Source organism: Marmota marmota, unplaced genomic scaffold (genome assembly GCF_001458135.2).
Source record: "Marmota marmota marmota unplaced genomic scaffold, marMar, whole genome shotgun sequence".
In the NCBI taxonomy this organism is placed as follows: domain Eukaryota; kingdom Metazoa; phylum Chordata; class Mammalia; order Rodentia; family Sciuridae; genus Marmota; species Marmota marmota.
Genome location: NW_026000229.1, coordinates 24,415,625 through 24,439,232, shown reverse-complemented (window position 1 = coordinate 24,439,232; position 23,608 = coordinate 24,415,625). Strand labels below are relative to the sequence as shown.

Here is a 23,608-nt window from a genome sequence, read left to right as displayed (position 1 = left end):
TGTTTTGTTGAAAAACTTCTATTGTACTTCATTTGTTTCCAACCAAAAAATAAAACCAAACCATGGATTTGACTTACCAAACAAATGATAAGGATTCAAACAAATGTAGGACATTTTCTATTTGAATAAATTTCTTCTGGGCTTGCAATCATATCAAATATATACAGAAGATATAATTTTGTTTAAAGAAAAAATACTAAAAAACATCTGACACATTGAAAAGTAGGCAACTAGGGCAATCAAACAAGAAGAACTTTCAAATAAGTTACAACTGGTCCCAAAATTAGAGGAAGAGATTTATATTCTATACTTCTACAGAAATTAAATATGTGACTTAAAGAGTAAAAATCAGCAATATTAGAGCACTCTCTCTTATTTTAATATTTATATTATGAAAAGTAATTTAACCATTTCAATTGCAAACTTTTACTATGTTTCAATAAAGCATTTTTTCAAATGCATTTTCTAGTTTAAAAAACAAGCTAAATACTGTTGTTTTCACAGATGTCCTTTATCTGGTGTACTTTGACCTTTTTGACAGTAAATCCACACATATGTTTTAACTGGGTTTTGCTTGAGTATGTGGTACAGAAGATCAAAAGGGGGTTTATTTACAACATAAAATTTAAAATTTTGACAAAAATCAAGCAATTCAGCTTAGAAAATTGAATTAGGAATATGCTATTTTAAATTTGTGTTCATTCATGCTATTTTTCCCTAAATACTTGAATCTTCTAAAATACTTTTAAAAAATTAACCTAAGCAAAACATAGTTTTTTTCCTGAAACTGGTTTTGTGCATGCTTTTATAACATAGTATGACAAAAATTACATGTGCTGTAAGATATAAAATGCCAAATTTCAGCCTTCTAGTCAGAAAAATATTAGGAGAACAAATATTTCCCAAAGGGATGTGATTACTTTTCTATATCTTCAAAAATTTTGTAATGTGCATATAATACTTTTAAATCAGAAATGATAATAATGCTTTCAATACTATTAATATAAAATTACAAGGGTTTAAATCCTAAATTTTCAAAAAGTCCACTATAAGGTTTAACAGAGATTAAAAAAAAAACAATGTATGCTATAAATTTATATTTACTGACCTTCTTGGGTGAAGAACAAAGTCCTTAAACGTATATGGTCTCTCCATTCTTGGATTTTCTGTCTAGAATAAAACAGTTAGTTTTCAACATATATCTATAACACAAAAATACTATGTACTTTTCAAGAAAATTCATGAAGTGTGACCTCAGGCATAGTTAAGAGAGAGAAAAAGTAGTTTTTGTTTATTAAATGGTTACAATTGTAATTTGACAGTGTTTTCACCTTCCTGCATGATGGGAATTACAGCCAGCATCACAACTCAGCCTAACATTGGCTGGGCAGGTGGGCTACGGAGCCCAAGGCAGAGCAGAAGAGGAGCAGTGGGGCAGCATGACAGAGTGGTTGGAAGGCGGGCACCCAGTAGGAATAGGGAATGGGTACCATGTCGGCAGGTTGACTTGGCTAGATCACAGAGACAATTCCAGAACTAAAGAATAAACAGCCTGGAAAGTCAGACTGGATTAAATACACTATTGAAAGATATGATCTCTAAAGGTCATAGCCAATATCTATCTCAAATAATTGACAGAGTAAAGAATTTCTTTTTTCTATTTCAAAGTTCTACAGCCCTTTGTTTTCATTACCCTTGCCTACTCTGTGTTTTGCATCATTAACTACCCCCTCCACCGCCCCCCCGCCCCATCTCAAAACTCCTTTTAAGTTCTCATAGATCATTTCATTTGGTTCTTTTGCATTTTCCTCTTGTCTGTCTTCTCTCTCTCTTCTTGTCCACCCATATTAACTAATTTTCAGTTTGGGGCAGTCTCTTCCTGCTCTCTCTCTCTTATTTGGAGAGCTAATTAATCTCAGATTTTGCTATTACCTGGACAGTGAGAACCCTCGATCCTTTCAGTCCCTTTTCACTACATAGTTTATTTTTATATTTTTTTTAATTTTTTTTTTTTAGTTGTAGATGGACACAATATCTTTATTTTTTTATGTGGTGCTGAGGATTGAACCCAGAGCCTCATGCGTGCAAAGCGAGCACTCTACCACTGAGCCACAACCCCAGTCCTATTTTTATATTTCTATTAGCAGTCCAATTTAAACTTTACATTTCCTGTTTTCTACTGAAATTCACCATGTCCAATAACAAATTCCTTGTATTTCAAAATAAAATGACTGTTTCTCCTCTCTTTTCTATTCTAGATACTATTCTTATTTTCCGAGTTCAACCTGTATTCTCTTTATTTTTTGCTTCTCCTCCAACCTCCATATCCGACACTTGGTTTCCGAAATCTGTTTTCCTCCATTGCTATATTCTGAGTCCTGATTCTCAGTGTTTCAGGTTTACATTGTTTTAAAGTATCTTAGTTTCCTTCTGTGAACCTAGGGCTTTCCCTACTCTAATTATTCCAAAGGATATTTCCAAATTGCTTTTCCTTAAACATGATTTCATGATGCCAACAAACTTCAATGGTGCTCTACTTCTAATTAGGATTCATATAAGGAAATACTAAAGAGAAAATTGAAATGAAAATTTGAGATAAATTTTCAGAAAATCCATACACTCAAGAAATAAAAGAAGTTTATACTTTATAAATAAAATAGTCACATTAATTATAACATTACCTGTTATATATTGTGTATATTATAAGTATTTATTAAATTAAAAATAATAAACACAAAACCCTAAATCATGGACACCTATACTAACCGGCAATGGATAAAGAGGAACATCCACTTGACCTAGGAAATCATCTCTTGTCTAGAGAAGAAAGAAAAAAAAAAAAAAAGATCAGTAATATGTTTAATTCCTTTAGAAGGCTTTGTTGAGATATTGCCACATTCACAGAAAATGTGGTGTTTTTGTTGTTCTAGTTGTTTAATCCTATGTAGCATCAATGGAGGACTGAAAATTAAAAGTTATGAGGTACAATTTCTGGTCATCACAGAGCAGCATATATTAAATTAATCCTTCTACAGATAATTATATGCTCAAACAAAAACAACTATTTGAAAGCATGATAGAATGACCCAAAACAAGCAGAAACTTGGGTGGCAGGTGTGAGAATGGAATGTCAATCCTTCAAAGAAGAAACTGCAGTAGGCAGACTTCATATTTATATTGCTTGTCACCTGGTAGAACTTCACAGTCCATATGGTGTGAAGTGCTTAGAACTTAAGCAGAAATCTACAATGTTACTGGTTTGAGGAGTCAGAAGAACAAATTTGGTGTTAACAGCTAAACTGGAAGTGAGAAAAATAATCCCAGGAAAAAAGAAGTCACAAGAGCCTTTCATATTTATGTATAAACTGTACCCAAATCCCTAGTTTATTCCTGAACCACACAAGTGAAAGGTAACAGCTGCAAGGCTGAAAGGACTGAACACAGGTTTTAGTCAACGTCCACCAAAGGGGCGACCACATTTGGAGTTCAGCTAAGTTAATTTGCTAGAACAAAAATCTTATCTTCAGGGAAAGATAACAAAATTCACCGTCTTTATTATATATCGTCCTGTATATAATAAAAAAATGTGGCAATATCTCAAGTAGAGGAATATGACCTAGTATCAAGAGAAAAAGTAATCAATAGAAATCAACCACAAGATGACTCAGATCTTGGCATGGGCAGACAGACAAATTAAATCAGCTATTATAAGGATATTAAGGACTTAAAAGGAAAATGAGGTCATAATGAATGAACAGATACACAATCTAATAAAACAAAATGAAAACTATTAAAATGAAGCAATGTATATTTTAGTACTGAAAACTACATACATGAAATAAAAAAACAGTAGATAGGATTAACATATAATTAAAGATGAATGAGGAAAAGTTACATGAACTTAAAGATGTATCAAAAAAAAAAAAAACACCCAAAATGGAAAATAAAGAGGATTTATGAAAAAAAATTTAAAATAGTGTAATGTGTATGCAACTGGAATCCCAGAAAAAGGGCAGTGGCAAGGAGGAGTAAGACATACAAATATTCTTTAAAAAAAGGAAAGAAAGAAAACAGGCAACATTTTCCCATATTTGAAAAAACCCAAGCTTAGATATTTAAGAAACTCAATGAACTAAAGTAGTATAAATATAAGAAAACATGAATAGGTACATTGTTATTAAATGTTGAAGGATAAAGAGAAAATCTTGGAAGTAGCCAGATAAAAATAACACATTATACACAGGGGAACAATAAGTGATGGATAACTCCTCATCCAAAACAATGGAAGCCAGAAGACAATAGATTGACATCTATTAAGTGCTGAAATTTAAAAAAAGATACCTATAATTCTGTATCTAAAAAAAATTTTTTTTAAATGAAAAGAATATAAAGACTTTTGTCATGAGCATAACATGCTAGGGGAATTTTCTTAGGTGGAAAATAAATGGCACCAGACAGAAATTCAGATCTAAAGGGAGAAATGTAAATTAAAAACAGCAACAACAACAATCTTCTCAATCTCTTAAAGAACAAATTGTTATTTACAGAAAACCTATATCACATATTATGGGTTTAAAATATACCTATATGTAATACAAATGATAACACTATACAAAATATAGGTGGATAAACTGATCTATATTTTTGTAAGATCATCTTAAATTTTATATTAAGTAGTATGATTTAGGTAAGTTAATCATTAATTGATTACAGAGTTAAAGAGTCAAAGGAAGAAATGAAATATAATGAGTACCTGATTAACCCAAAATAAGACAGAAAAAATGGAAACTAAAATAAAAACAAATTAAATATTTTTCATTTTGAAATAATTTCAGATTTATATAAAGTTGCAAAAATAATGCTAAGAATTTCCATATGCTTTTTACCCAGCTTCCACAAATGTTGGTAGCTTAACCGTGATATAATGAAAATACCATTCACTACTCTATAAAACTTATTCAATTTTCACCAATTGTCCCACTAATTTTAATCCAGGGTCCAATTCAGAATCACATATTGCATTTAGTTGTCCTGTTTCCTTAGTTTCTTTTAATCCGAAAATACTTCAGTCTTTTTTGTCGTTCATAATCTTGCCATTTTTGAAGAGTACTATAGTACTGTATAGTATAGAAGGGCCCTCAATTTGAGTTCATTTAATACTTCTTTGTGGCTGAATTTAAATTATGCACTTTTAGCAAGAATATCATAAAATGTTTATGTTCTTCTCAGTGCATTACATCACGAGGCACATGATGGCAATATGTCCCACTGATAATACTAACTTTGATCATTTAGTTAAGGTATTGTCTGCTAGGTTTTCAAAAGTTAACATCTTCCCTTTGTAATTAATAGCATCTTGTGGGAAAAATTCTTCACAGCTGTGTAAACATCTCATTTGTTATCATACTTTTCCCCACAAACCTTAACATCTCTTAATGATCTTATGTATAATAATTACTGTGGTGCCCACCAAATGGTGATGTTCTATCTATTTCTACCATTTCCACTATTCCTTTTTTCATTAGCTAACTGGAATTCTGCTAAAATAAAGAACTTCTCCCTTTCTCTCGTTTACATATTTAATTACTTATTTAAATCAGTATATATTTATTAATATTTATTTTATCCTTTGAAATATAATCTACTATTGCCACTTATTTTGTTAATCAAGTTGTCCTAGATATGGCCATTGTGAGTTACTTCAAGTTAGTACTTGTGTATTTCTGATATATCCTCATCTTTTTTTTTTTTTTAGTTGTTGATAGACCTTTATTTTATTTATTTATACATGATGCTGAGAATCGAACCCAGTGCCTCACACATGCCAGGCAAGTGTACTACCACTGAGCCACAGCTCCAGCCCCTATCCTCATCATTTTTTAGCACTTCCCAACTTTCTGGCACCCTAAGATGCTCCATACTCTCTTTAGCCCTGTCCTGCAATCATTCATTTCTTCTAAGGACCCTGATAAACTTTATCTGAGAATGGTATTTTTTTTTTTTACATTTTAAAAACATTGCTCTTTTAAAATATACATGACAGTAGAGTGAATTTTGACATATTATACATATATGAAGTTAACTTATTCTAATTAGGATCCCATTCTTGTGGTTGTAACATGATGTGGAGTTTCACTGGTTATGTATTTACAAAAGAACACAGGAAAATTATGCCTGATTCATTCTACTGTTTTTCCTATTCCCATCCTCCCCTTTCCCCTCATCCCCTTCGTCTAATCTAATGAACTTCTATTCTCTTCCCCCACCCTTGTTCAGTGTTAGCATCTGCATATTAGAGAGAACATTCAACCTTTGGTTTTTTGGGATTGGCTTATTTCACTTAGAATAAGTCTCCAGATCCATCAGTGAGAATGGTATTTAGATACTACTTATCAACGTGTAAAGTGATTATTGCCTTTAGGCTTAAAAGATAAACTTTAATTAGAAATACAATTTTTTCATAATGTATAAAAAAGATATATCAGATATACAGTAAATGTTAGAAAATGAGAGGCTATAATAATATCAGACAAATTGAAGTCCATGATAAGAAGTACTGCCACAAATAAAGAGGGACATTTCATAATAATAAAGGGGTCAGTTCATAAAGGATTCCTATAAATCAACAATAAATATGGAACACTACCCAATTAAAATGGGCATAAAACTGGAACAGATATTTCAAAATGAAGATAAGTGAGTCGTCAATAGTACATGGAAAGATTTATTACTATTAGTCACTTAGGAAATGAAAAATCAGAATGTGGTACTATGTCAAAATCATCTATAATAGCTATAACTTAAAAGTCTGACAATCATAATTATTGGTGAGGGTGTGGAACATCAGAATTCTCTTATAAAGTTAAACATATACTATAACCAAGAAATTCTACTTCTTGCTAATTTCCTATGAGAAATAAAAACAAATATCTTCTAAATTACACATTTGAGAATGCTCAGAGTTTTATTTATAATACCCTCAACTGGAAACACCCAGATGTCCTTTAGCAGATGAAACTATGATAGAATTACTCAGCAAGCCAGGCACAGTGGCACACATCTTGGAAGGCTGAGCAGGAGAATTGCGAGTTCAAAGCCAGCCTCAGCAAAAGCAAGGTGCTAAGCAACCCAGTGAGACCCTGTCTCTAAATAAGATACAAAATAGGGCTAGGGACGTGGCTCAGTGGTTGTGTGACTCCGAGTTCAATCACTGATACCCACCCAATCCCCCCAAAATTACTCAGCAATAAAAGGAAATGAACTGATACACAAAATAATATGGGTGAATCTTGAAGATGTACATTATAATAAAAGCAGACACAAAAGTGTACATGCTATCTTACTGTATTTACATGAATTATAGAAGAAATAGAACAGGGAGACAGAAAGAGTAGATGGCAGTGGGAGAGAGAGAAAGGAGAAGAGTGAAAGTCCATAACACTAAACAATAAGCCCACCTTCAACTCTTTTGATTCACTTGGCTCCTACAATACCCGCAGTCAAATGTATGCTGCTGCTTCTTCTTTTTTTTTTATGGTAAGAACTCAGCCAAATGTATTTTGTTAATTTTAAAGAAAAACAACATGTGTAGAATGATACAGATTTATTAAGTGCATATATATGTCTGAAGATTCCACTAATATTTATTTAAATAGACAACAAAAAAAAAAATAGTTTCAGAGAAGACAGACCAATTTTGGTGATTCCATGGATAGAAACTCATTTTTAAGTGGAAAGCATAATAGAAATGACATCCTTTTGCCTAAAAGAGGCTAACAGTTTTTTTTCCTTTGAAATAAGACTAGAAAATCAACCCAAAAGAAACAGCAAATGGGTTTAAATAGGTACAAGTTGTTAGCACATATTCAAATATAATTTTAAAGTATATGTAAAAACTCTTACACATCTATCATATATTTTCCATGCTAATATTTTTTTGCCATTTATTCAGTATGATTTTTTATTCCAGAATAAGGCCTTATTCTCTATTATTTAGACAGGTTATACTATGTGTAGGACTTACCATGAATTTTCAAAAATAGACAATTCTAATCAGAAGTATGATTTCACAAAACTTCAGTGTGGTAATTTCACATAATGAAATTTTTTTTTTAATTTTTTATTGTTGGTTGTTCAAAACATTACATAGTTCTTGATATATCATATTTCACACTTTGATTCAAGTGGGTTATGAACTCCCATTTTTACCCCATATACAGATTGCAGAATCACATCAGTTACACATCCATTGATTTACATATTGCCATACTAGTGTCTGTTGTGTTCTGCTGCCTTTCCTTGCTTCTTAAGAAAGGAAATTCCTATAAGAATGGAATCCAATGGAAAGATGAACAGATACTGAAACTTGTAAGTCTTCCAATGAAAAGATGAATTCTCCCTGATCATCCCAAAGTAAAGTCCTCTAGTTAATGGCTACATATAAATAAAAAGCTTCCAATAAATATTGAAATATTATACATTATGGATAGCTATGGATTACTTAATGTTTAAGAAAAGATTTTAATGTGAAAAACAGAGACCTAAACCAACATAAAGAAAGGAGAATCAATTCCAACTGCAGGAAAATGCTTTAGAAAAACTATACTTAATATTCTCAGAGACAAAAGAAGATAAGACAACTGTCACACAGAATAGGAAGCTGAAAAAAAATGAAAGAACAAGAAATCTCTTAGAAATTAGAAAATAAAACTGAAATATGAAGATAGAGATGAAAGATACTGTTAAAAATTATTAGAAAGTAGAACTAAAAGACAAAAGAATGGGCAATAAGATCCGCAGATAAGGAAATTACAGAATATAATTTATTTAAATGTCTAAATAAGACATTCCAGAAAGAGGTGGCGGGGGGGAAGGCAGGACATTATCAAAGAAGCATTCTGTAAACCTTTCCCAAAACCCAAGAAATGAATTTTGAGAGTTAAAGGTCCTACTACATATTAGGCAAAAAAGCACAAAAGAAGACAAACAGCAAGGTACATTATCAGACATTTTACAGCACCAGAGATAAATTCCAAAATCTGCACAAGATATAAAACAGATCATATCAAAACTAATAGAGGGATAATTCTTCCCAAATGGTGAAAGAAAACACTTCAAACATAGAATTCTATACCCAGTGAAACTCTTTTTCCATTTTGAAAGTAGAATAAAGACATTTTCAGACACTGCTGTTCTCGGGAAGTTAACAGAGGACAGACTCACCAAAACAAGTGAGTACACCATGATAAGGGGGATGCAGGGGATTCAAGACAGCAGAGAAGCAAAGAGGATTCCCATAATGATGGGGAGCCACATAGCCTCGGTATAGAATCTACAGGACTCCTAGTACAGACTGGACCAGGATGACTGGTGTAGCCCAGAAAAACAGGAGTGAGCAAGTCAACTTGGTGGGACTCCGGAGAATTGAATGAGACAATTATATCATATCTCATTTGCATAATATATGCAAAATATCCAGCACACACTAAGTATCCAATACTGTATATCTGAAATGCTAGAGTCTGTAATGGTGTCCCTACTCCCTCTTCCCTGGGTCAATCTGTGGCTATTTCAAACAGATATATACCGAAAAAGGAGTATGGATGGAGACAGAAGATGAACTGATGAGAATTTTTGAAACAGACAAGTTGGTTGATAATGATACTTTGAGGACTGTGTTATGATATGCTTCTTTCCTTTTCTTTTCTTATGCTAGGGATTGTACCAGGGCCTTGGGCATGTTAAACATATGCTGTGCCACTTTATTCCAGTTTTTATCACAAGTACATGCTATACTTCATAAATCTGGTCTTTAAGAAGCTATTAGTAAATAAGTGAATACAATAAAAAATAGTGAACTCTCAACTGGGATGACTAAAGAATAAAATATTTTGGTTAATTGAATTATCTACCTAGGTTTAGGGTTAACCAGGTTTAAAAAAAAAAAAGACTTTTTTTTTTCTTCTTCAGTTTTAGTGAAGAACCTTGGCTTTAGGAAACACATCTGATAATTTGTGACCTTATGTGATTAAAAAGTATGTTTATCGTTAAATATCACAAGAGTAACACAGGCATGGAACAGGGTTTCTCAACTTGTGCACTACTGAAAATCTGAGTCAAATAATTTTTTGTTGGGGAACCTGACTTGTGCACTGATCCTGTTTAGCAAGATCCCTGGCTTCTACCCACTGGATGTTGGTAACATCACTTCTCCAGTTGTGACAACCAAAAATATCTTCTGGCATTGCCAAATGTCCCCTGAGTGACAAAATCATCCCTGGCTGAGAACCACTGCTATTGAAATTGTAAGACAGAATGTCTCAACCAACGTACAAAAGATTCTTTTTTAAAAAATAACAGCTCTATTGAGATAAAATTCATCCACTTAAAGTAGACAATTCAATGTTTTTGAGTATTTTCACAAGAGTTGTGCAGCCATCAGCATAATCAATTTTAGAACATTTTCATCACCCCAGAAAGAAAACCCATAACCATTAGCTGTCGCTCCCTATTTCCTTCCCTTCCCTCAGTCCTAGGCAGCCACCAAACACTTTCTGTCTTTATGGATTTGTCTATTCTAGACGCTTCACATAAATGAAATTATGTAACATGCAGTCCTTGATGACTGCTTCTTTCACTTACCATAATATTTTTCAAGTTTCATCCACATTATAGCAAATAGCAATATTTCATTCCTATTTTACTATTGAATATTACATAGTATGAATGTACTACATTTTATTTATCCACTTATCAGTTGATTGACATTTGGGTTGTTTCCATTTTTTGGCTATTATAAATAATGCTATGAAGAACATTTGAGTACAAGTTCTTGGGCCAACATATGTTTTCATTTCTCTTGTGTATATATTTAGGAGTGGAATTGCTGGGTCATACAGCAATTCTGTTCAGCCTTTTGTAGAACTGCCAGACTGTTTTCTAAAGTGGATGCACTATCTTATATTTCTATCAGCTTGCATGAGGGTTGCAAGTTCTCCCCATGGATACTGGCCTGTCTTTGTAAGAATCTCTCTCCTAGTAGCTATGAAGTAGAATGTCATTGGGATTTTCTTTGCATTTCACTGAAGGTCAATGATATTGAACATCTTTTCATGAGCTTATTGTGCTTTGTTCCTTAAAATCTCATAACTTATACACTTGCCTTATGGCTTCAGTTTCCATTGCAGAGACAATGCTGGGTCACCAAGGGACAGAAAGAAAACTTGTCCCATCTTCCTAAGAAGTCCCATTTTTATTCCTCCATGTTGTATTTGTTAAAAAAAAACCACACAAATAAAACAACAATAACAACAACAAAAACAGAACAAAAAATCCCACACAGTAAAAATTTTCTTGTCTCAAGTGCCTCTAGGTATATAAAAATGCATTTAAAATATTTTTGGGGGGCTGGGTTTGTAGCTCAGAGGCAGAGTGCTAGCCTAGCATGTATGAGGCACTGGGTTTGATCCTCAGCACCACATAAAAATAAATAAATAAAATAAAGTCTTTATGCCTATCTACAACTAAAGAAAAATATTAAAAAAAATTTTTTGACAACACATTATCTTCCTTTTTTAAAACAAATGAATCCTGTAATGAGTTTCCTAGCATTTTGTAAAACAAAATGATCCTCAAAATATTTTCCAATCTAAAAACATGAACATGTACGGTCTGAGAAGGAGATGAAGAATATGAAACTGGGAAGTACCCTGGGAAGTTTGGGACATATGGTTGCTATAAATATAGGACAATTAGAGACTCTTTTTCCATTGACAAAGTAAAAGTTATAGGTTTAAATTCATTCCTATGAAGGCAAGTCAGTCTGTGATGTTCATTAATGTTTCCCTCGCCAACCAATTGTTCCAAATTCTGAATATCAAGCATTTCTTTACAAGAGTTATTTCCCACATTTGAACTGTATTACTTCAGAAAGCAAATTTGCATTTGGTGAAATATAAGTTACTTAAGAATGCTTGAAAATGTGAGAATTTAGAATGCCAGGTAGTTTTAAACAGAACCATGTGGTGCAGGCACAGTTTGGTCAGTAAATAATACTTTAAAAAATATTTTAATGACACGAATTTCAGGGTAAAATACTTTTTAGAACATAAAAAGAGAAAAATCCAAAGTCTTTTTTTTTTTTTTTGGTAAAAAGTTCAATTAGAATTACAAAAGCTCTAACTTCAGAAAGATAAGTTGTTATTAACTTTGAGAAGCTGAATATTCTGCTTTAAGAGACTACAATACAATAAAAAATCAGAATATTAAAAACTGTTAAAGTGTCACAGCTTTGAGGAATACCTAGCTTTACAAACAGTTTCCGTTAAATCCTGGGGTTAACTTATCATATAAAGTAAAGTATTAAAGGAAGAGTCACTTCTCAACCAGAGTTCAACAATATACCCCAAAGTTTTCTGCTATAATGTCAACCTTTTGTTTTAATCATACATTTTAATCTATAAAAATAAATTTTATATATAAATATTAAATATAGTATACTGTGGGCTGGGATTGTGGCTTAGCGGTAGAGTGCTTGCCTAGCATGTGTGAGTCACTGGGTTCAATCCTCAGCACCGCATATAAATAAAATGAATAGAATAAAGGTCCATCAATGTTTAAAAAATTTTTTTAAAAATATAGTATAATGTTTTTTTTTTTTTTTAGTTTTCAGACTTAGGTATCAGCACTTTTGTAATTAGGGCGATTTATTAAAAGTAATCTTAAACCATAAGTAACACATACACAAAGTACAAAATCTGAAAAGAAACACAAGATTTCTAGCCTCCACCTATCCACCCCTACTTTGTCCTAAGTGCTGTTATATTTTTGTGTGAGTATAACTTCAGATTTCTTTGACATGCTGTTATGCATCTTGCATTTTTTCTTTTTCTTTTTTTTATGAGTGAAAATGTCATTCAAACCAATTTATTTTCTCACTTCAGGAGAAAGAGCACTCTCCATTCATGATGTTAATTACAACAATGGACTGGAAACATTTTAGTTTAAAATGGACATTTTCAGTACTTGTTTTGGCAAACTATAACTAGATTCACAAATCCCACTACTCCCTTTAATCAATATTGGTGTTTAAGTTTAGATTATTATGAAAGTTTGTTAAAGATAAAAACAAATTTATTTGAATTACTACACATATACTACCATGGATTATTTTGAATGTAATTTGCTATTTCTTTAAAAATATATTTACAAGTATCATTGAGGATTTTAATTCTTCAACTCTACCATTTCATAGATGATGATTCAAAGAAAAACAAAAGTGACATTTAAATTTTGCTGGCATTCAATAAGTATGTACTGGGAAAATGGGTAGATGGATGGATGGATTAAGGGACATAAAGTTTTATCCATTATATCTGGTGAGGAAACAACTTCTAATGGGAGCTAAGGCTTAAAATCTAAAATGTAGTTATCACAAGGGTGTACTCCTGATAGTCGAATGCTAGAAAATATCTTATTTAAGCAGCTGAAGCAATAAACAATCATTTATATACTTATAAGAAACCTTAGGCTCAAAAAACAACACAACACAAAACAAAAAAACCCCCACATTTTAAAATGGATATCTAAGGCACACAAAATACCAAAACAAGTCAATAAATTACCCTATTTTACATATACAAGTTGACGATCTAGTAATGGACATTTCCTTATTTACAATCCCTTAATATTCCTTTACTTGGATTAGTCAAAAGCTTTAAACTGATACTTTGCACCATGTATTATTTGAATAAGTTACAATGAGTTTTTTTTTTTTTTTTTGAGACCTTGCTGGAACTGTTTGCTTTTGCACCAAAATTATGAGTTAGCAGTTGTGGGCTTCCTATGGCATTTCCAAGGGAGAGCACCATTAGGTTTTCTAGACTCCCAAAGAATCTGATACTTTGAATGTTATAGCACCTCTACGTTTTAACAGAATCAAGAATTTCATAGTAGGTTCTTCTTGTTCTAAACATTTTGTTTTGGTAAAACCATATTTATAATACTATTACCATTCTTTGACTAGGGCCAGGGAGTAACTGAAATAATGGTGACTTTGTTTGCCAATGATTTTAACAGGAATTTTTTTTTTTTATTCTATACCAGAATGGATATCAGAACAACAACAACAACAACAACCACCACCAATTTGGGATGGGTAGGGTTCTGGTTACTTAATTTTTGTATTATATCACTTTGACACATTAAAAGCATTTGACTCTTCTGAATCACATTTTCTCCCATTTCCCTTTTGAAACTTCTCTAATGGGCTATATTGAAAAAGCTGGGATAAAAGTAACTTGAGGCCATGGTAGCTCAATAAATCATAAGAGACCACACTTTTTTAAAAATTTAAAACAACTTAGTCAATATTGGTGATATGTTTCTTAAGTCCGATTTTAGCAATTATTCACTATTTTATATAAGTAGCTATTACATAATGTGAAAGGACACATTAAAAGAATAAAAACCATATACACGATGCAAATAACATGTTGCAGTTAACAAGATGGAACTCTAGTCTTGCATTTTTTCCATTTGCCCTTATCTCTAAGACTTTGTCCACTATCCACACATTCAGAGATACTTCACCTAATTTAGATTGTATGTTTTGACGTTGTGAAAACTACCAAAATTTATTTAATTAGTTCCCTATTAACAGATATTTATATTATTTCTAATCTTTCACATTATAAATATCACTCAATAAACTTATGTTTGTCATTTGCATTCTGCATATATTTTCAAGATAAATTTAACCTGAAATCAAAATATCTCAGTGATCAATTGGATGTCAAACATAGTTTTCTAAGTAAGCCAAAAAGCAAATATAAATTTAAACTACCTTGCCAGGCACGGTGGCACATGCCTGTAATCCCAGCAGCTTGGGAGGCTGAGGCAGGAGAATTGTGAGTTCAAAGCCAGTCTCAGCAACTTAGTGACACACTTAGCAACTCAGTGAGACCCTATCTCTAAATAAAATATAAAAAATGGCTGAGGATGTTGCTCAGTGGTTAAGCAGCCCTAAGTTCAGTTCTCAGTACAAAAGAAAAAAAGAAAAAAGAAATTTAAGCTAGCTTCTCTTTCAAAGATATGAGCAAGATCAAGAGGCTGGCATTTGCATTAATATGTTAATTAGTGCTAATAACATTGTCTTTGTACAATCACACTCAAATTCTCTGTGCAAAAGTTGTGATTTCTCTACAACATATTAATTCTAAAAATAACAAAGAACTAGGGCAGGCAATAAAAAAGAAACTGAATAAATTAGAAGCCATAAGTATATTCAAGTTATTGTTAATCATATTATTTAAATTAAGCCAAAGAGATCAAGAGATATTTCAGGTTATTATTTCATAAACGACCAGAATAGAATTAAAAACTCAGAAGCTGAGACATTAAAAGTGAAACTATCTGAGAACCTCTTTGTAAGTTTAAACTTTTTTTTGACTATTTATAAGAGGTTAAATGTTTTCTTCACTTGAATAGAAGAAAACCCACTATTTTAACAGAAACTTCACATCTGTACATCTATGAATCTCTGAAAAAGATAAACAGAATTTATATGAATGGATCATTTATAGTTTTGTTTTGTTTTCTGTTCTAGAGATTGAACCCGGGTGCTTTACCACTGAGCTATATCCCCAGTCCCTTTTTATTGTGAGACAAGGTCTCACCAAGTTGCTTAGAGTCTCATTAAGTTGCCCAGGTAGGCCTTGAACTTGCAATCCTCCTGCCTCAGCCTCCTCAGTTTCTGGGAGTACAGATATATACCAGCTATTTATTTATAGTATTTTTAAAGTAAGAGACCATATACTTACTGCTTTCAAAATTCTATAATACCTATTTTTTTGAGATGGGGGTCTCATTATGTTGCCCAGGCTTGACCTCCTGGGCTCAAATGATCCTCCTGCTTCATTCGGCCTCCTGAGTTGCTGGGACTATAAGGGTGCACAATCATGCCCAGGTAAAAACTATTGTTTTAAATGAACATCTTTTGTATGAAAGTCCATACCACATGGATTCATACTACACACTCAATATTATAAATGGAAAAAATAATTATGAAAATTATTTTTAATGTAACTTGTTAAGGTAAATCAATCTCATTAAATAAAACTATTTGTACAGGGCTGTAGCTCAGTGGCAGAGTGCTCACCTCACACGTATGAGGCACTGGGTTTGATCCTCAGCATCATATAAAAATAAAAACAAATAAAATAAAGTCATGTTGTCCATCTACAACTACAAAAAAATTTTCTTAAAAAACTATCTGTACAACATCTACTTTGCTGCTTATTTGTTGACTTGCTTTACACTGATATCTGCTTATTTTAAACATTTCTCTAGAGGTTCAAAACATATTGATTCAATCATTTTGTATGTCAAGGGGAACACATTGGCTACACTTTTTAAACTGATCCCTGGCTGTAAGATCATAGTGTAATTAGAAACTGGATGTCTTTGCTTAAAGAGAACATTCAATGTCCCAAACATGTAATTTTTGTTCAACTGCCAGTTTATCGGGTAGATCTGACTCTGAGACACAAACTGTACTTGGTTCTTTGACAACAGCTTCACACTATTGAAAATTGAATCCGAATATTCTACACTCCTTTGCAATCCTCGAATCTTTAAAGGGCTTTCACCTCATAGAAGGAGGTGGGTGGGAGTGAGGAGAGGCACTTCTGTATCAGCTTCAGTTGGAGCTGCCTTCCTGTGAAGTTCACTTTCTTGGGAGTTCTCCACTTTCTAATCACCACAGACTTGTGAAAACAGATGAGTTACCTTGACAACTTCATCTTTATAGGCTTCAAAGTTTCTTTTGTAATTTACCATGAGGATTTAAAAATATAAACCATATTTAAAATATGCTACAGAAAAGAAGGAATTGGAAGCTGACGAGGAATTATAGGAATCAGAAGTTGTAGCAAATATGATTAGAATTTTGTAATTATTAGAAATTAAAGTTTAATATTTCTAATATATGGTTAGAAGCAATTTATATCGTTTGCACCTAAACTAGATGACTATAAAAGAAAAGAGTTTGCATTTATTTCAACTTTCCTCTCCCCCCTGACAAAGGGAGGGGCTTATCCCATTGTTTCAAATTTCATGTCTAAACAAAGGAAAATAACAAGAGGACTACATGTATAAAGTTAAAATTCACTCAGGAAATACAGCTAGATAACTGATAAGAGGCATAAGGCCCTTCCTTCCAGAAAGAAAAATATTCATTCTTGATTGAAAATAGATTCATATTTCTGAGATCTAATAAATTACAATACTGCTCCTCCCCCATCCCCCCCCCAGCAGTGTCTGCCTAGCTACTAGAGAAAACTTTTGAAGAGATGGAAGCTAATATTCTCTGGGAGGTCATCTCTGCAGTTTAAACGAGAAACTAAATTCACAGATGTCTGCCACCACTGTAAAAGATATAGTGACCTTAGTTCTGAGAAACCAAGGAGTAGAGATGTGTAAAATTTCAGACACTGAATTTTGAAACAAAGAAGTGTGCAAAGATAAACTTCAAATGGATAAATGAAGCTATGGTAGCAGAAGAAAGCAGCCTGGAACAGTAGGCTCCCAGCTGGATAACTGATCAATAGGACAAGGTCCTTCCTTTCAGAAATAAAATACTCATTCTTATGGAAAATAGACACAGAGATCCTACTACTGGGTAACGCTGAGCTTCAAGATGCAGGTTAGTCCACGCAGCAGTTCTCAGACTTCACTGTCTGAGTCACCCGAGAGGCTTTTTAAAGATAGAGCACTGGGCCCCACACCCAGAGTTTCTGATTCAGTAGATCCGGGTAGAACCAAGAATTTGCAGTCTGGGGTGTTATCAGTGCAGCTGTCTAGCCACACTTTGGAACCACATCTCTAGGCAATTCTTGGAGAAATCAGGGAAAAGTAAACAATGATTGGTAACAGCTGAAGATAAGTAACCAGGCCACTCAAATGTATCTTTTTTTTTTTTTTTTTAATCTTGCCTACTTCCAAATGGAGTTGCTGGTTTTAAGATAACACACAATGTAAATTAAGATAGTTAAAGATAATACGGAACAGAGTCCTTAAAAAAAAAAAAAAGCAAAAGTGGTCAAGTATCTATGTATTTGGTTTTCTTTCTAGTTTAAATCATAAAAGAAAAATATATTCTTCTAGTTATGGCAACCCTCTTTTAAAAAAGATGACTTGCTAAATTAAAGACTTGCTATTACATAAACATATCTTCCCAAGGGTGCTCTGAGGAATAATAAATCTGCTGGGTATTAAGAGTTCAAAGGTAGTCATAAAATTGGGATACCATTGGTTAAACCAAGTTCAAAAGTTTATTTCCTGCAGGACTTTTAAGAGCTTTGATTTACTAGTGTGCACTGTGATATTATAAAAAATAAAGCATGCAGCAGTATACAAATTTACTTGTCTATGGGATAGATTACAAATATATGGTAAGAAACACATTTCAAAAATGCTGGTGCAGAGGAAAATCTATAAATTCCTTACCATAGGATTCTAAGCCCTCTGCATTTGTTTTCCAATCTACCTTGCAGTCTTATCTACTAATATAAGCCTCTTTAAAGGCTGAAACAAGTACTTTATTTTGCCCTCTTGAACTCACTCTATTCCTCTTCCTGAAAAATTTCTTTCTCATTTCTGCTTGTGGAAATCCTATCTATATATGAGGCCCAGGTCAGTGACATTTTAATAAAAAATTTCTTGATGAGGCTAAATTGTTAATTTTCTTCTACTTTACCCTGTTTTCTTAGAAAATATTTATTTTTTAGTTATAGGTGGACACAATATTTTTATTTTTATGTGGTGCTGAGAATTGAACCCAGTGCCTCAAGCATGCTAGAGCACTCTACCTCTGAGCCACAACCCCAGCCCACTCCGCATCTGTTTTAACATCTGTATTACAGTTCTCTATTACTTCAACTGGACTGTAAATTCCTTGAGGTCCATAAATGTTAGTGACTGGCTTCTGTAGCTAGGCTCTGTGTTAAGTGTAGGAGAATGTTTTTCATGCTATGGAGCCTACAGTCTTGCATGATTGACAAGCATGCACATGCAATTAAAGTGTGGGTAAAAATTGGAAAGGAAGTGTAAAAAAATGCTAATGCACATACATAGGAGAGGGGTTAAGGAAATCTGTTTCATTCTTTGTATCCCAATGTGCCTTTCCTTTATAGATATTTAATGCTTAGAGACAAATTCTAAATTATTAAAGAGTTTCTAAAATTGAAATCACATGACTTAATGGGAAACCATGACATATCTTTGTTTCAATGAATCCCTCCTTGGTAAAAACTAGCTACCTAGACCTGATAAAGTAATCTATGATGAGGAGGAATGTAGCAGCAAGAAAACTGTGCTAGCATTACAGTGTCAAATCAGCAACTGTGACAGGAGATGCTACAATATCAAAAGAAGGGGTTGGGATTGTGGCTCAGTGGTAGAGTGCTCGCCTAGCATGCATAGGGCACTGGGTTTGATCCTCAGAACCCCATATATGTAAAATAAAGATATTGTGTCCACCTAAAACTAAAAAATAAATATAAAAAAAATCAAAAGAAGATGATATCAGGTTTCCCTTGACTTTTCAGACACTAGCCTCTTTAAGTTCCTCTTGCCCATTTCACAATGTTCAACCAAGTTGGAGGACTAAATATGAGGGTCAAATGACTTGTTGAACTCCCTGAAATCTGCCTGCCTTCTTCAACCTGGCCTTGAATTTAGCATTCACCAGTGGGGAAACCTGGAAATGGGTGGGCTCCAGACTGGCTTATTGATTCCCTGCCTGTTTCTCACCGATTTGATGGTTTTTGCTCCTGGATCATTGGCTGACTTTCCTGCCCCACAGACTGAACTGTGTTTTCCTCAAGTTGTGGGAAGTCTTCTTCCTTTCAAGGGGAGTTCAAGCTTTTCCCTACTTGTCCCAGCCTTCCTCATCTGTTCCTGACCTTTCCTGCCCTCTAGTGGCCATGAGCTATACTCCCACCTTCCCCTTGGAATCCACCACATGGAATCTGCACACAGTTGGGTATAGTTTGACCGATTAGAATATTATACTCGAATCTCTAGTATTTGTGTCCCATGAAATTACAGCCATGATGTCATACTCCTATTACATATAATTTAAAAAACATATCCATGAGAGGTAAAATTCATAAAGCAAAGAAGTGAGCTTAGATTCAGAAAAACACTACCTAGAAATTCTAAGAACACTTAAGCCAAAAAATAATTCTTAAGTTTTCTCATGTGGTACAAGGTCTAGCAATGCACTGCACACAGTAGGAAGTTATTATTTAACTCATCATTAAGATAATTGCCCCAGATCCCATGTATAATCACCCTACAGGCAACTGAATCTGAAACTTACATAACAATTGAACTTCATACTAAATATGTTTCTATGTATTAAACAGTCCATTAGTGGACTGTAGAATGTTCTTAATAATCCAGGGCTAATCAAAGTTTTCAACCTTTGACTTTTATGAGGTGATCCTCTGCAAACTTTGATTCAAAGGCAAGCAGCCTCAAAGTTCTAATCACTTCTAATATTTTAAAATCATTTTTAATCAGTTTTTTAATATATGACAATGGAATGCATTGCAATTCCTATTACATATATAGAGCACAATTTTTCATATCTCTGGTTGTATACAAAGTATATTCACACTAATTCATATCTTCATACATGTACTTTGGATAATGATGTCCATAACATTCTCCCATCATTTCTAACCTCCTGCCCCCTCCCATGCCTCTGCCATCTAGAGTTCGTCTATTCCTCCCATGATCCCCCTCCCTACCCCACTATGAGTCAGCCTCCTTATATCAAAGAAAACATTCGGCATTTGGTTTTTGGGGATTGGCTAAGTTCATTTAGCATTATCTTCTCCAACTCCATTATTTACCTGCAAATGCCATGATTTTATTCTCTTTTATTGCTAAGTAATATTCCATTGTTTATATATGCTACTTTTTAAAATCCATTTATCTACTGAAGGGCACCTAGGTTGGTTCCACAGTTTCGCTATTGTGAATTGTGCTGCTATAAACATTGATGTGGCTGTGTCCCGTAGTATGCTGTTTTTAAGTCCTTTGGATATAGATTGAGGAGAGGGATAGCTGGGTCAAATGGTGGTTCCATTCCCAGTTTTCCAAGGAATCTCCATACTGCTTTCCAGATTGGCTGCACCAATTTGCAGTTCCCACCAGTAGTGTATGAGTGTACATTTTCGCCATGTCCTCGCCAACACTTATTGTTGTTTGTATTCAAAATAGCTGCCATTCTGACAGGAGTGAGATGAAATCTTAGAGTAGTTTTGAAAATCATTTTAAATAACGTTCTTTTTCCTTTTTGCCTAGACTGCTCTGTCAAAGGTTGGGATGATGTCTTCTATTCATTTGTATTTTATAATAAAAGACACTCTCAAAAAGCAAAATCTGTTTATTAGATTTTTAGCAGTATTATCCCTAATCATCAAAAATAGTAACAAACACAAATGAAATCCAGTGATCAATGAAAACATTCAAAGGCTTATTCTCAGTATAAAGAACACATTATGAGAAGCATGTATAAAAATTGTTCATGGCCAAAGAATATCTCTAAATAACAAATAAAAGAATTATCAAATGATAATTCTCAAAATAGTTTTTCTTTTTCCTCTCTCTCTAAACATTCACAAGACTACTTTATATGGTAAGACAACAGGTTTTCTCTAACAATTTTTCTTTTTGAAGTAATTTTTCTCAGTTTTTAAAAGTTTCTGAAGTAGAAAATAATTATTCTTATAATTCAATTACCCAGTTACTTATCAAAGGTAAGCTTAGCTGATCTATAAACAAATGTGTGTGTGTGTTGCTGGAGATAGAACCCAGGGCTTTGCACACCCAAGCCAAGCACTCTACCACTGAGATATAACCTTAGTGTTAACCAGTTTTTAAGATTTCTCCCAGGGTTGAAAACTCTTGTGATTTTTTTACTGAAGAATATAATATATCGATGATAACAGGCGGAAAAAAAGGATGTGGTTACTGTTATTTAAAAAAAAAAAAAAAAAAAGAACTTCATAGATTCCTTTAAAACTTGTATTTTTGTTGCTTTTTAAGCAAGGCAGCTAGGCAGGAGAAAAATGAGGCCACTGGGATGTAGCTCCTCTCCTTCAGCTGCAACTGCCAACTACTGCAGCTTTAGGCTCCTTCTTAACAGAGTAGAGCACTGTCAGGTGACAGGGGTATCAGTGCTTTGCAGCTTGAAACCTAATGTTCCAGAGGAACTCTCCAATAGAACTTTCTGTAATCATGGAAATGTTCTGTATCTGTATCCAATGCAGGATCTGCTAATTGCAAGTGTTATCGGAAATGTGTCTAATGCAAATAAGGTTCTGAATTTTAAATATAATTTAAAAAAACTTTAAATTGTAGATGGACACAATACCTTTATTTTATTTACTTATCTTTATGTGGTGCTGAGGATCGAACCCAGGGCCTCACACATGCTAGGCAAGCACTCTACCACTGAGCTACGACCCCAGCCCTTAAATATAATTTAAATGAACTTAATTTAAATCTCTTTAAATTACTTTAAAATCTTAATAGCCACAGGTGGCTACTGGCTACTTTACTGGCTAGTGGTATTCAAGTTCATTTTTTAATAACAATGATGCTTTCTAGTTTTGAGATTTTATTTTTATTTTTTTATTTTTTAGTCCTGGGGATTGAACCCAAAGGTGCTTTACTGCTGGGCTACATCTTCAGCCCTTTTTATTTTTTTATTTTGACACAGGGTCTTGATAAATGGCTGAGGTTGGCCTTGAACTTGCAATCCTCCTGCCTCAGTCTCCCGAGCTGCTGGGATTATGGGTGTGCACCACCATGTCCAGCAAGATTTTATTTTTAGTTCTTACTCTCCCTGGAATTCAGACATGTCCCCAGTGCTGACTAATCTCCCTCTGCATTGTATTCAGAATGATAACTCCATTTTTTTTCTTTAATAACTAAGTTGGTTCATCATACCTAAGGAAAGGGGGAGACGATCTTTTCAAGGATGCTCTGGGAAAGAAGGAACTGCAGCCCGATGTGACATGGCAAGACCCCAAACTGACAGTGGGATACATCACCTAAGCCTGGAATCCAGCAGCAATGCCTGGATTTGTTTGAGAGTGTGTGGCAGCCTCTCTTGGAAACCCAGAAATACTGAAAAGCACTGTACGGCTGCTGGACTCTTTTGTGAGCAGAAGGGTTAAGTCAATGAAATCTGGATTATAATTGCTCTCTCTCTCTCTCTCTCTCTCTTTTTTGCCTTCACTGAAACTTGCAGGCTGGTGAAACTTGGGAAAACCTAAGATTATATGTAGTGAATTAACAGATTTGACTGTGTACTTCAGAAATATGGCACCAGTTTAATATAGTTCGGCAGTTTTACCACCTGTCTGATAAAATTTACAAAGGACACCACAGGGTAATACCCAAATTAACTTTAGAAGGATTTGAAATCTCCTACAAGCCAACTATATAATTACTTTCAGTAAAGGGAAAGCTAGTTCAAGACATTAAAAAAACCCTACCGGACCACCAAAGCTGAATCATATAAACATGACTA

At 33.6% G+C, this 23,608-nt stretch overlaps 1 protein-coding gene across 7 annotated transcripts in view; it reads right to left on the bottom strand.

Annotated features, from left to right (window-relative positions):
• Nucleotides 1-23,608, bottom strand: part of Nedd4 (NEDD4 E3 ubiquitin protein ligase) — a 125,104-nt gene that overhangs the window by 38,853 nt on the left and 62,643 nt on the right. For all 7 annotated transcript variants that reach the window (XM_015480628.2, XM_048793438.1, XM_048793437.1 and 4 more), the window contains 2 exons: nt 2,767-2,817; nt 1,109-1,170 (listed from right to left, as the gene is read on the bottom strand). In XM_015480628.2, the coding sequence (XP_015336114.1) occupies nt 1,109-1,170; nt 2,767-2,817 (113 nt within the window). The remainder of the gene's footprint in view (nt 1-1,108; nt 1,171-2,766; nt 2,818-23,608) is intronic.